This window comes from Hyperolius riggenbachi, chromosome 5 (genome assembly GCF_040937935.1).
Source record: "Hyperolius riggenbachi isolate aHypRig1 chromosome 5, aHypRig1.pri, whole genome shotgun sequence".
NCBI classification, from domain to species: Eukaryota; Metazoa; Chordata; class Amphibia; order Anura; family Hyperoliidae; genus Hyperolius; species Hyperolius riggenbachi.
In genome coordinates this window covers 55,991,738-56,005,283 of record NC_090650.1, presented here as the reverse complement: position 1 = coordinate 56,005,283, position 13,546 = coordinate 55,991,738, and the positions used below count along the sequence as shown (strand labels likewise).

At 46.6% G+C, this 13,546-nt stretch overlaps 2 protein-coding genes across 5 annotated transcripts in view; one reads left to right on the top strand and one right to left on the bottom strand.

Moving 5' to 3' along the window:
• Positions 1-13,546, bottom strand: part of MPP7 (MAGUK p55 scaffold protein 7) — a 508,595-nt gene that overhangs the window by 320,099 nt on the left and 174,950 nt on the right. The window lies entirely within an intron of this gene.
• The window catches only part of LOC137519617 (uncharacterized), a 32,858-nt gene that overhangs the window by 2,133 nt on the left and 17,179 nt on the right, over positions 1-13,546 (top strand). The window contains exon 2 of the mRNA XM_068238591.1: positions 12,855-13,493. Within this exon, the coding sequence (XP_068094692.1) occupies positions 12,855-13,493 (639 nt within the window). The remainder of the gene's footprint in view (positions 1-12,854; positions 13,494-13,546) is intronic.

The window sequence follows — 13,546 nt, the reverse complement described above, 5'->3', positions numbered from 1 at the left end:
GGCGGCGGGAGAACAGAGGATTGTGAAGGACCGGCGCGGGACAGGAAGGCTGCAAGGGGCTGGAAGAAGCGCCAGGTAAATGTACACTTTGGTTTTATGCTATCTTCAGTTCTGCTTTCAGGCTCATACACACGTCCAACTTAATGCCCAACCAACCGCACAACAAGCTGTTTACACGACTACGGGATCAACATGGGCCATGTTTATAAAACATAACATTCCTGCAACTAGGGCATAATATCTTATAGAATATTAATCGAGTAGGTGTGTGTCCTGACATCACAAGGGATCTGAACCAATCATAGATGGATCAGATAGGGTCACATTTAACTCTTTCTGGTTTATATAAAACCCAGAGCCAGAGTATGGAGTAGCACTTTTTCCGTCTTGCTACCTGTCCCTGCTGGTTTAAACCTTTATATAATCCATTTCTGTTCTGATATGATGTATGCTGTACATAGGTAGTCTAGATGATGTAACTTAGTATAGAAAGAAGATAACCTGACTAACATTCAGGAGGAAGGTTAGTCAAGAGCTGTAATGCAACATGAGAATGGCTTGGCTAAGATGTAACGAACTGTATCTGTATATCTGTTTCCTGAATAAACAACTTGTACTTTGAGGACAACTGAGAATGGTCTATCTCCAATAATGCTTGCTGTGTGAGAGTGAAGTTATCTCACAGTCTGTGAGGTGCAACTCTAAGAAGTTGCTGGTGTCGAAGCAAAAAGGTGAATTATAACAGTGGTGCTGTTAAACGCTTCACTGTCTAGTGAAACAGGCGGACAACGGCCAGGGGCCGAAGTTTTCGTGACATTCCACAGCGAAACAAGCGGAGTAGACGCGGACTGGAAAGCTTATCAAGCTGATAAGTGGTGTGCGTGAGCCAGCACACGGGCTGCAGTTCGAGGAAAAGAGCGGCGAATCTCTTGGACGTTAAAATTAAGCTGCAGGTGCACATGCAGTTAGAAGCCTAAACAGGATCGCAAGTTGTGGGAGCGCTCCGAGGCCGGCTGGCAGCTGCCGCGGGAGAAACCAGTCCACTGAGCGGAGGGGGGCTCGCTCAGGAGCTCCAGGTGTGTCCTATCAGAAGTTTCGTGGGAAAGTTGCTACAGCTGATCAAATTGGCGAGCGAAAGAAGTCCGCTGAACAAGGCAAGTGTGGTTTACGTTGTTATATTGCATTATCTTTATTGTATTTGGAGTTGTACAAGGAGTTGATAATGCATTCTGTGTTATGTGCAGCTGCTATGTTAGGTTGGAGGCTGCGTATTTTTTCCCCCTCCCGTGAGGGGGGGGGGGGAAGAAGGTCGGTTGCAGCTCCGGTGTAGAGCGTACATAGTGCTGTCTTCAGAGGTTATGTGCTTTAATGTGCAGGTGAGGATTTCTTATGATTTAATGTTTCTGTGTTGCATGTTACGGTTTAAATAGTGGTTATATCCACATTTGTCACAGGCATGTTTTCTGTCGCTGGTCAGATGTTAACTGGTTTTTTTTTTTCTTTCTCTTTCTTTCACTTCACAGAGAAGGTCTGAGAGTGATGCCAGCTGGGTTTTAGTTCAGATGTGTGTGTAGCGTCCCCCGCAGCAGAGATAGGTGGACGGGGGGGGGGGGGGGGGGTTGGAGTGTAGCGGCTGATGGATGTTCGTCTCAGAATAAGTTTGTAACTGGGATGGTAACGGTTAAGGGTTGTTTAGAGTTATACAGCAATGGGTTTTGTGTGCGAAGAGGACACAGCACGCTCTAGTAGTTCTGAGTTATGTCTGAGGTAAGCGGATGGCTGTTTTGTGGAGAGATTCGCACGTCACTGGGGATTCTAATGTATGAAGCAGTTAGGATTACAGCTGGGTTGGGGTTTTTCTAAGGTTTTTGCAGGCATCCGAGAGTGTATGTAGCGGAATGCTGATGTTCTGCAATGTGTAAATATGCTGTGTGTAGCTAGGCATAAAATGTTAGTTCCGTTTGATTCTTTTTTCTTCCTAATGTGTATAGGATTAAGAGGTTGCTATGGGAGATTGCAGAGCAGCGATCTTAGCTGGCAGTTCAGGACTCAAAATGGCAGCATTGGGGAGGGCCCGCCCCCACGAGTCATGGCCCCCACACGTCATGGCAGGGGGGGGGGGAGGAGGGGCTGGGGGATCCACGTCACGTCAGGCTGTGCTCACGGCAACGGGCAGAGCAGCTGAGAGGAAGGGATGGTAGAGATAATGAGACACTCTACTGAGTATCTCGGATCCCTGAGTATTTCCCCAGAGCCTGGGTCCAGGGAAAGGAATGTCAGAATATGTGCACCAAGCAGTTGCTGTGAGACTAGCATGGTCACGGATAGGAAGGGTTTCCCAGCTAGGGGCATGGAGAAACGTAGAAGTCAGATATTTCCCAGGGAGTGATTTGCAAGCGCAGCGCAGATCAGGGAAGTATCTGTACTAGGTTACTTATGGGATTATTCCTTTAAGTGAGGCACCTTAACGGGTGGTGCAGCATGAGTTCCCAAGAGAGTAAAAGGGGGGACAGTGCATCAGGGGGTGCCGGAGTTGGAAAAAAAGGGAGTTGACCAATCCAGGTATCCGTCGCTGTGGCTGTAGAGTGGTAACGTTTTTTCCCGTTTTTTGTCGTGGACAGGGCCAGAGCTTGACGAAGAGGTCAGTGCGGGGCTGGGGCTGTTTGTGCGTTTTCTCGTCCACCGATTGGTCAAATATTTTTTTTTCCAGCTCCTACCAAGTGTAGCACAAAGAACAAGAACTGGTAGCAGTTCATGGGGCAATTATAAAGATGAAGGAATTGCCATTTACTGAGTGACCGTGTATCAGTACAGTGTTTGCCATATGACTACCTACCAAGTGGGCATTCAGGGATCTGCATACAGGCATTTGACGCTGGAATGCTTAGCCCTGCACCCTGTGTAGTTTAAGTGCTCCTTCCTACAGGGAGGAAGCCATTTTTTTTGTAGTCTGGGGGTAGTAGCACGGCAAACATTGGTCAGAGGGTACAACACACAGGACTTCTAGTAGAGCTGGTATCGCAATAAAGTTCTAGGTAAGTAAATGCGAAAATGAGCAAGAGCATTGCAGGCTCACCTGCAAAGCAGCAACAGGTGTGTGGCATCCGTACTCTGTGCATACGACGGCCACGTATGTACAGAAGGGGGGATGTGGAGAGAGCTTGCAATGAGGTGAGAGCTTCCAAAGGTGAAGTCCGTGGGAGCATATTTTAAACAGGTAAGGATAGTAGTTAGGTAGGGTAGAGAAGCTTAACTCCAATCTACCAAAAAGAGTAAACAGAGTTCATGAGAACCATAAAGCAACGAGATCAATTACGGTATATATTGATCAATTTAAAGTGTACAGATTACAAGCCGCAGGGCGAAACCCAAATCATTAATCAGAATTGATGTGTTTGTATTTCGATTTCAGGAGTTTGGCAATATGGAAGCAAGAAAGCTGAGGTGCTGGCAGCCGAGACAGATGTCAGTCGGATAAGCAAAAGGCTCCAGATGCCAATCCGAGTTTGGAGAACAGCGAGATTCCTGAGATCGGAAAGAGACTAAAAAAAACTGACTGAGCAAAGCATAAAACAAATTGCTAATGTTTTTCTTTCCCAAGGAGGTGCTTTTATAATGAAGAGTACCGTGCTGATGGTGATCCTAGGCTGCCATTTCGTCCTAGGAGACCGAAGAGAGGACATTCTCATGAACAATAAGGGGTTAATGAGAACATAAGGCCCAAGCATGTTAATGTTTGGAGACAAAGGTACTGATCCTTTCCCACCTCCCTCTGATTGGCACAGATGGACCAAGCAGGGATGGAGGAAGAGAGCACTCGTGCCAGGTGGAAACAAATTTTATGGCACAATGTTGGTGAAAGGTCTGAAGGGTCAGGTGTGCTGGAAGTTTGAATTTAACGGCAGTGTAAATCTGCTCTTGAATGTCACACTCCCAGAATCGATGCACCAATCAAAAGTTTTGTTAAAAGGTACAGTGCAGTACAATGGGGCAGTGTTCTCCCCAGGCTCTTTTAGCCGGGTGCTCCACCCAGCTAGTTTTGGTGAGCACCCGGCAGTCATTGGCTCACCTTCTCCTATGCTGTAAGCAGAGTTGCTCAGAAAAGCGCTAGCCCTGCATGCTCTCATCTGCTCTCACCTGGCTACTATTTCATGCCACCCGGCTGGAAAAGAATTCTGGGGAGATCACTGTGGGTACATGCAAAAGGTGGGGTGTGTGATTCAGGGGTACCTTGTCTTGGTTATCCAGAGTGAGATGGTTCCAGATTGGAGAGGAACGAGCAGGAGGCGTCAATTCTCCTGCAGGAGAGACGCAGGGGACAACATCACACTCTGGGATTACCAACAGAGGGTGGCTCTGAAACAACTATACAGACGTAAAGGCTGGAAAGCCGAGGGTTTGTGGTTCTCGAAACAAGAAGTAAAAATTGAGATCAAGCCACATTTCCAGGTGACAAAGAGGGTGGGGAAAGCGATCCTGAGGGAGGGAAAGCCAAGACAGGGAAACCCATTCTCACTACACGGGTCACAACAGGGGACAATATTACACAGTCCATATGCAGCCACTTATCCTCATGCTAGTTGGGTAAGTGAAGAAGTACTCTTAATTGAAATATTGCAGAGAGTACAGGCTTCCCGACCTCAGGTACACATTTTGCCTCAGGACATAAGGGGTGGAAGAGGTCCAATCAGGACAGTTGGGGACATATTTTGTCAGGGAGATGCTAAAAGATCCTGTACAACTGAGATTGGACAAGGAGAGGTTTATCGATTTTTCTGGAGAAGGATCTTTTGCATGGAAGCTTCGAGATGTTTCGGTGAACAAATGGAAAGGGTGCAACACTTCTTTAGGCACCGCCACTTCCTTAGTTCCCACCTCAACACATGTCTTGCACCATGACCTGAGAGGTCAACGGTTTTTGGTGCTAGACGGGGAAGTGAAACAAGGAGAGTTGTCCTCATGTGAGCAATTCTCACAGAGGTACCTGTGTTTGCCGGGGCAAGTCAAATTTAGTGAAGAAGCCTGCTGGCTCAATAACACAGAATGCGCGGCTCCCATTCAAAAGATCTGCCCTGAAGCCAAACCAATAGTTCCGGTGGCTGAAGGAAAGGTTTGTTTTTTAAACATAATGTCTAATGACACATTCAAGGTACATTTTCATAATTGTTCCGATCAGGTAGATTTTTTGAGGGGAGCTTATTTTATGAGCGGAGATCCCATATGGATCAAGTCATCAAAGTTTGATGACGTCATTCCTCCAATTGTTAAGAGAACTCTAAAGTTCAAAACTTCAGGGGGAGTTCCCATACTGAAGATAACACGAAATGGGACAATTGGGAACAGGTTTTGACCCAAGACGACCACACTTTGTTACAATGGTTAAACAAACAGAACACTAAGTTAGAGGTAAGATTTCACCATGATACAGGTGATCTTAATGAGGTAGAATACAAAAATAAGCAGGTGAGTTCCAGTCTGACCTGGTGGAAAAGGTTTCCGGCAATGTTCCAGGGACACTCGTACGGGGCCTCTGCAGTTCAAAATTTCTTCCTCCACCCACTGGTCGTCGGGATGGGGATGACAACTTTGAGCATCCTTATCCAGGTGAGGTTGGGTGTTACATTACGCAAAACAAATTAACCTGGTCAAGAGATTGGTACCTCATAAACAATCTCCTGAACAAATATTTCCAAATGAAGGGATATACAGGGTTACGGGTATAGGTGTAGCAGTACCTAAGATGGAGCTGATTGTATAAAGGCGTTCTTTTAGAAGGCACCTGGCACTGCTTCGTCGTGTAACAGACAAACAAGTTTCACTTTTCTGTGATCATGCAAGTTTGTGAGTGATACGCAATGACGCAAATGCTGAGAATGTGGGGTAGAGGGACTTAGAAGTAGGGCATTCCCAGATAGCCTGGTTACAGGAAGACCAAGAGGTCTTGCCCTCTCTCCCAGGGATAACCGCCTAGAGCAGAGAAGTTGTGTGAGCACGAGCAACGAAAAGTGAAACATACAGAAAAGAAACCAGATACTGCTGGGTTCAGAAGCTGGGATCTGCGGAGCAAGCTATTTTAGGGGGGATTGTTATCATTTAAGTAAGCCTCAGTTATTTGGACTGAGTTTTAGGTAAAAGGCTTGTTCGCAGAGTATCCCTTTAAATAGAGGTTTTTGTGATGCAGGCAGAAGCATCTCAGTGTCTGCTTGAAGCAGATGATACAAGCAGATACTGAGAAGATGTTCCTAGTCCAAAGTCTTAGGCCTACACTGCCCCAAACAAATGGACTACAGGAACAATCAACATAGGCCATATTTATAAAACATAACATTCCTGCAACTAGGGCATAATATCTTATACAATATTAATCGAGTAGGTGTGTGTCCTGACATCACAAGGGATCTGAACCAATCATAGATGTAGATGGATCAGATGGGGTCATATTTAACTCTTTCTGGTTCATATAAAACCCAGAGCCGGAGTATGGAGTAGCACTTTTTCTGTCTTGCTACCTGTCCCTGCTGGCTTAAACCTTTATATAATCCATTTCTGTTCTGATATGATGTATGCTGTACATAGGTAGTCTATATCAGGGCTTTTCAACCTGTGGTACGCGTACCACCAGTGGTACTTTGCTGGTGGCCAGGTGGTACACCTCAGGTTTGCCTGTCACTTGTCCTGGTCCCATCTTGCCTCCACAAAGTTCAGCTCCTCGCTGTGCTGCCCTGTGGCATACTTCAGACCTCAGATCAGTAGTGAAGAGACAGCCAGGCGAATGATGCATAGTGTCAGTCGGGTTACTGCTGATCTGAGGTCTGAACTATTCTGCAGGGCAGCACAGCGAGGACCTCGGGGGCTAAAGGGGCTTCCCCATTCCTCCACAGTAGAGGGGATTCAGTGATAGGACACCTAAAGATCTCCTTGTCCGCATACGCGCATACGCAATAGCAGCTCTCAGCTTGAATTCTGGTGGAAACAGCAGAGCATGATTGGGTGCGCTCTACTGCACAGGCACACGGGTGGTACTTGTACATTTTCAGGTGATAAAAGTGGTACAATTAGTGAAAAGATTGAAAAGCCCTGGTCTAGATGATGTAACTTAGTATAGAAAGAATATAACCTGACTAACATTCAGGAGGAAGGTTAGTCAAGAGCTGTAATGCAGCATGAGAATGGCTTGGCTAAGATGTAACGAACTGTATCTGTATATCTGTTTCCTGAATAAACAACTTGTACTTTGAAGACGACAGAGAACGGTCTATCTCCAATAATGCTTGCTGTGTGAGAGTCAGTTATCTCACAGTCTGTGAGGTGCAACTCTAAGAAGTTGCTGGTGTCGAAGCAAAAAGGTGAATTATAACAAAAATGACATGTCTGCATTCAAAAACAACAAAGTTGTTCAAAAGACTTGTACACACGTTCCAACCTGCGTGATAGTTGGGTAGATTGATCCTCCGGTTGGATCTGACAAACAACCTGTTATCAGTTGGTCATCTGGTTGTTTGCCAGCCGTACACACGCCCAACTTATCTTCCAACAGACAAGATCGTTGGTACCTGTATATGAGCCTTTATTGCCTAAGTCTTTACATTGATTGTACTAAGTTTTGTCAATTTTCATCTAAGCCTATAACAGTTAGTTTAATGAATTATACTAATTATAATACTTATTTTAAAGCCGGTTTCTGATAAATGACAATTATTTTTTTTCTTACTGATTTTAGTCCATGTAAAGATGGCGCAGAGCCACAGCAAGTTTATTATTGATAGAGGATAAGCAGAAATCCCTGATGGAACCCAGGAGACCCCACAGCTGCTGCTGCTGCTGCAGTTTGGCACGAGGCTTTTTTGCATGACTGCTATAGCAGTGCCAAGCTTCGGCACTATGTGTCACATGCTGTAAAGCCTCGCCATCCATGCCATGCTACAAAAATGCCATAATATTAACACTGACAACCCGATACACTGTGCATTCCTCCCCACCCCACAGAACTGGCTTCCCTGTGGTGCCTGAACACAGAGTGGGGGACAGATAATCATTACTAGCAGGGGTGGAGCTGGAGATCATGGGGCGCCAGAGCAATATTTTGATTAGGGAGCTTCATAAATGTTGTGGGCCAATGGGAAGCAAGGTGGGGGGCGGCCAGCAATAATTACCTTGTCCCTAGCCCCCACGTGTATTCAGTCTCCATCTTCTGTGTCACTGCTGCAGCGCATAGTGGCCACAGTGAGGGAGCACAGCCTCAGCCACCACAATGCATGCCAGGAGACATAGTACCCCAATGTGACTAATTTCCCAGCATGCATTGCGGCAGTAAGGGCCACACGCTATAACTGCGGCCACTGTGGCACTGCAGCAATGAAACTAAAGATGAAGTATGAAGATGCTTATTTTATATATTTTACTTCACAGCTGCTCTGATTCCTCTAAAGGACCTCTGAAGTGAGATGGATATGGAGGATGCCATATTTGTTTCCTTTTAAACAATGCACATTGCCTGACTTTCCCCCTGAACATCTTATTTTATCCATAAGCCCTGAACAAGCCTGCAGATCACATGTTTGAGACCTAGTGCACAGTGCTCAGTTGTGTTGCAGAATCATTCTGCATGTCACCTCACCACCTGAGACAGGCAGCATTGCCCCGACTTACTCTCTCCTCCTACAAGTGGTACTATAGCAAAGTAGCTCTACTGTGGCTCTCCTACAATGGACTGTTTTGCAATAAAGTGCATATTTATTGGGTGTGCGCTTCTGCTGCGCTTCTCTATAATGGATTGTCTTGACTAATTTTTGGTATGCAGCACTCCATTGTTTTGTCACGGTCTCTCCTTCTGCCCTAACCATGTACAGGTTTACAAGCCCATTGGCTAATACACTGCTGGTGTTAGAAGGAAATAAAATGCTGTCTATTACCACCCTCAGAACCATGTAAACAAGGCTTTGAGCCCCAGCTAGCACAAATGAATGATAAAAATGGTGCGAGTGCTTTTTAGTGTATAGGGAATAGGGATGACAGCGCCATGCACAAGTGAGCGGCATCCAGCGGAGTAAGAAGAGGATAGATCATTAACCACTTTACCCCCGCCCGTACGGATTTCTCCGTCCCTTTTTCCATCCTTTAACCCCCAGGGACGGAGAAATCCGTACTTTGCGCACTCCCGCCGCTGCCCGCGCTCCCGCTCGTAAACACGCCGCCCGCCGCTAGTAAACACGCCGCCGCCCGGGAAATCGCCGCGCACCGTTGACAGAACGATCGATTTCCGTCCGAAATTGATCGTTCCTGTTGATTCCTGTCAACCCATCCGTGCGGAAGATTTTTCTTGGACGCCGGCGGGTCGGGAGTGCGTCGTTAGCGGCGTTCGAATGCCCGACGACCGACGCAATACAGCGGTAATACATTTCCTGCTCCAGCCGGTGCGAGTCCCCTGGTCTTCTCCGCTTCGGGCTCCAGACCGTTTCTTCTCCTCTTTGGGCTCCAGAGCTACACAGAACTTCCTGTCCCGGCAGGAAGTTTAAACAATAGAGCGCCCTCTGGACAGGAAGTTCAGTAGCCGGAGCGGAGGCGGAGCGGAGAAGAAGACAGCGGGGACTCACGCCGGCCGGAACAGGTAATGTATGCGGTACGAGGGGGGGGGGGATCCACAAATTGTGATTGGTTTCAGGCCGAAATCGGTTTACAATCTGTTTGCAGTAAAGGTGGCCATACGATCCCTCTCTGATCAGATTAGATCAGAGAGGGATCTATTTGTTGGTCGAATCTGATGGCAAATCAACCAGTGTATGGCCACCTTAAGGCACCTTTTATAGGTGACACAAAGGGTTTAACAGTCTGGTAGGGGTTAAAGATAGTTAAAAAAAAAAACCAAAAAAAAAAACTTTTTAACGGGCTCACTGTCACTTTATTAATATATTATTTAATTGTCCCACATTTATGTGAATGATTGCTGGTAGCAGCAATCATTTACTATTAGGAGAGTGCCATGTGCTGCAACCACTGGTCCTCCAGAACCAACTCCCTCACTCTCTCTGCAAGTGATGTCAGAAGCAGCTTTCCATGCACAGTAATGTGTCCCACCTATGTGGAGGCAGCTTCCTCACTGCTGTCCTCCTTGCATATAACATGACCTGTGGTCCAGTAGCTTATTCATACCTCCCAACTTTTTGAGATGAGAAAGAGGGACACTTAAGCCATGCCCCTGCCACACCCCTGATCACGCCCCCGTCACACCCTTAGCCACGTTTACTATAAAGATTTTGTAAGAAAAACATGTTGCTTTATAATTCAAACCACACTGGTCCTTTCTATCCTGGTTCATTTTCTTTCATGTTAACTTTTTAAAATTAGTAATATATCAATTTAGGATGTGAATACATTTTAGCGTCAAACACTTTTAGTAGAGAAATATATATATTTACAGGGCTCCAAAAGAGGGACAGTTGGGAGCTATGGCTTATTGCCCATGCTCCGGATCACAATGAGTCATCAGCTGCAGAAGAGATGGAAGCGTGTGGGGCAGCAACCAGGTGAAGAGTATAAAGACAAGTGTGTCTGGCCTACAGGCAAGCATGGTGGTTATGTCATGGTTTGGGGCTGCATGAGTGCTGCAGACGACCAATGCTTTGCTGCACTGAGGGTAAAGGTGCTGGACTGGCAGAGCATGTCCTAAACCCTATTGAGCCTCTGTGGGGCATTGTTACATGAAAGATGGATGAGTGCAAGATATCTAACATCCAACAGCTTCCTGATGTCATCATGGAGAAGTGAAATAGGATTCCAGCAGCAACCTGCGAAGCTCTAGTGAAATCCATGCTTAACCACTTCACCTCCAAGAGATTTACCCCTTAAAAAACCAGAGCAATGTTCACCTGTCAGCGCTCCTTCCATTCCTCTAGATTGTAAGCCTTCAGGCAGGGTCCTCCTCCTTATGTCTGCTACCTGATCATGCACCTCCATCACCATACACCCATCCTATGGATCTGAGTGAACTCGACTTGCCTAATCTCCATGCTCCCCTCCAGTGACTGACTAAGCATTACCTTGTACTCATACTGTGCTGCGTGATCTCGTTTTCATGTATTCATGTATTGTCTTATTGCTGTATGTCACCCCTAAATATTGGCTGTAACCTTAATGTACAGCGCTGCGTAATATGTTGGTGCATTATAAATACAATAAATAAATAATACCTTTATTACTACTTATCACAACGAAACAATCTATGTCTGCGAGGTTATGTGGGAAATTGCAGGGACGCAGATACTTGTCCCGGGGGAGGGGAAGTAGTTAAGGGAGTTAAGGCAGTGCTGGAAAATAGTAATAGGCACACAAAATAATGACACTGAGCACAATTTTGCCATATTTGTTGGATGCACAGTGTAGGCTGGCCCTCCTGGTGACATATTTGATAAGAATGTTGTACTGATCACACGACAGATCGCCTATTTCCGCCGAAGCCCACAGGAAAGCTTGTACTGCGCATGCTCAGGAGCGCAGATGGGTAAATATTGATGCACCCTGCTTGGGGGCTGCCAGCGCTGGATCCAAGAATATGAAGAGGACAAGGGAAGCCTTATTAGTATCCAGAGGCTTCCCCCTCACCGGAGCGGTATAGTATACTTATGTGCCCATATGCAGCAGTCAACACTGTCCTATTTTCACCCCCCTTCCAACCCACCACTACCTAAAGGGGTGCTGATGCCCTTCCCGTGTGTAAACCTTCCTCCATGCAGTGCCAGTTGTCAGCTTCTCTGGCCACCCCTCCCACCACTTAAAGCTGGTGCTGTCTCTCATTGTCCTCCTGTGTAAACCCTCCACCCCGTAGTGCCAGTTGTCAGCTTCTCTGTTCCCTCTTCTCCCACTATCTAAAGGGGTCCTGCCTCTCACTGCACTCCCCCCCCCCCCCCCCAGTGCTGAAGTTTTTAGCTTCTCTGCCCCCCCCCTTCACCCACCACCTAAAGGGGTGCTGCTTGCCATATGTATTTTCTCTTTTAAACAATATCAGTCCCACTGATCTATTTGGCTGCAGAAGTGTCTGAATAACACCAGAAACAAGCATGCAGCTAATCTTGTCAGATCTGACAATGATGTCAGAAACACCTGATCTGCATATGCTTGTTCAGGGTATATGACTAAAAGTATTAGAGGCAGAGGATCAGCAGGGCAGCCAGGCAACTGGTATTGCTTAAAAGGAAAAAAATATGGCAGCTTCCATAACCCTCTCACTTCAGTTGTCCTTTAAGGTTACACTCATCGATTTTCCAGTAAGATTCTCTGCAGATTTTGATTCATTTGTTTGTAATAGATACCTTTAAAATATCTGACAGATCTGCTATCAACTTTAATGGAAAATTCAAAGTATCAATCAGACAGGACAATAAACTTAGGCCCCGTTCACATCACAAACGCGGATGGCCATGCGTGCGGAACGCAATGCATGCGAACGCACGCCATCCGCGTTTGTGTGCGTTGCGTGGCTGATCCCATCACTGAAAAGTGAATGGGACAGCCACGCGTTTTTACAAAAAATGCGTGCAGCATGCGTTCCCGGACCGCACAGGTCCGGAACGCATGCAGTGTGAACATCAGACAGTGCACTCTATGCACTGTCTGATGTCGTGCGTGTCTGCCTCCTGCACGCGTTTCTAATACGCGGCTGGAAATGCGTGCAGTGTGAACGGGGCCTTAGGTTGATCGTGGGCAGGATAGGAGTGGTAGGCCATAGTCTTGTAGCTATGCTTTATGCTAAGTACTTTGCAGGGAGAGTGATGAATAGTGACATGGTATTGCTGTGATGTTGTCAATTTATGATGCTAAGATTATAACTTGCATGTTTTATTTTATATTATCTCTTACAGAGCACACACCATCGGCTTCGCTACAGATGTTTCCCAGGATTGGAACATCCCATCACAGCAAGTGACTGACGTCACTGCTGTGCCTGACATACCACCACCTCGTGACTTAGCTGTGCCTGCATGCCCTATATCTAAAGATGCTGAGCCAGCTGTGCCTGCAGCAACTGCCAACAATAGCTTCACCTTCCTTGCTCTGGCAAGTTTGCCATTTGCGGAAGCTTTGGATGGGTTTGATGGGCAATCTCCACCACCCACCAGTGATCTGGCTGCACCAACTGCAGAGATAACATCTCCAGGTCAGGAGTTTGCCATTCTGGCCTTTTCAGAGCTTCCCTTTCCGCTACACTTGGCAGGCTCTGCAGTGGCAGTAACACCACCAACTGATGATCCGGCAGCACTGGTTACATCCTCTGCGGATCAAAAGTTTGCCATTCTGGCTTTCTCAGTTCTGCCATTTGCTCAGCACACAGATCGGCATGCAGAGCCAGCTAAAGCACGAGAGAAAGTCAGGTCTGGGCCTCATGTTCCAATTCTGCTCCAAACATCTGTAGATGGGGCAGAACCATCCGCTCCACCAGCAGCAGAGAAGACCCCACACCATGTCTCCCGTACCTCATTTTGTCCACCTAAGAAGGCACGGTATGTAGAAATAAATGCATTTGAAAAGACTATGAATGAACTGCAATTGTTTT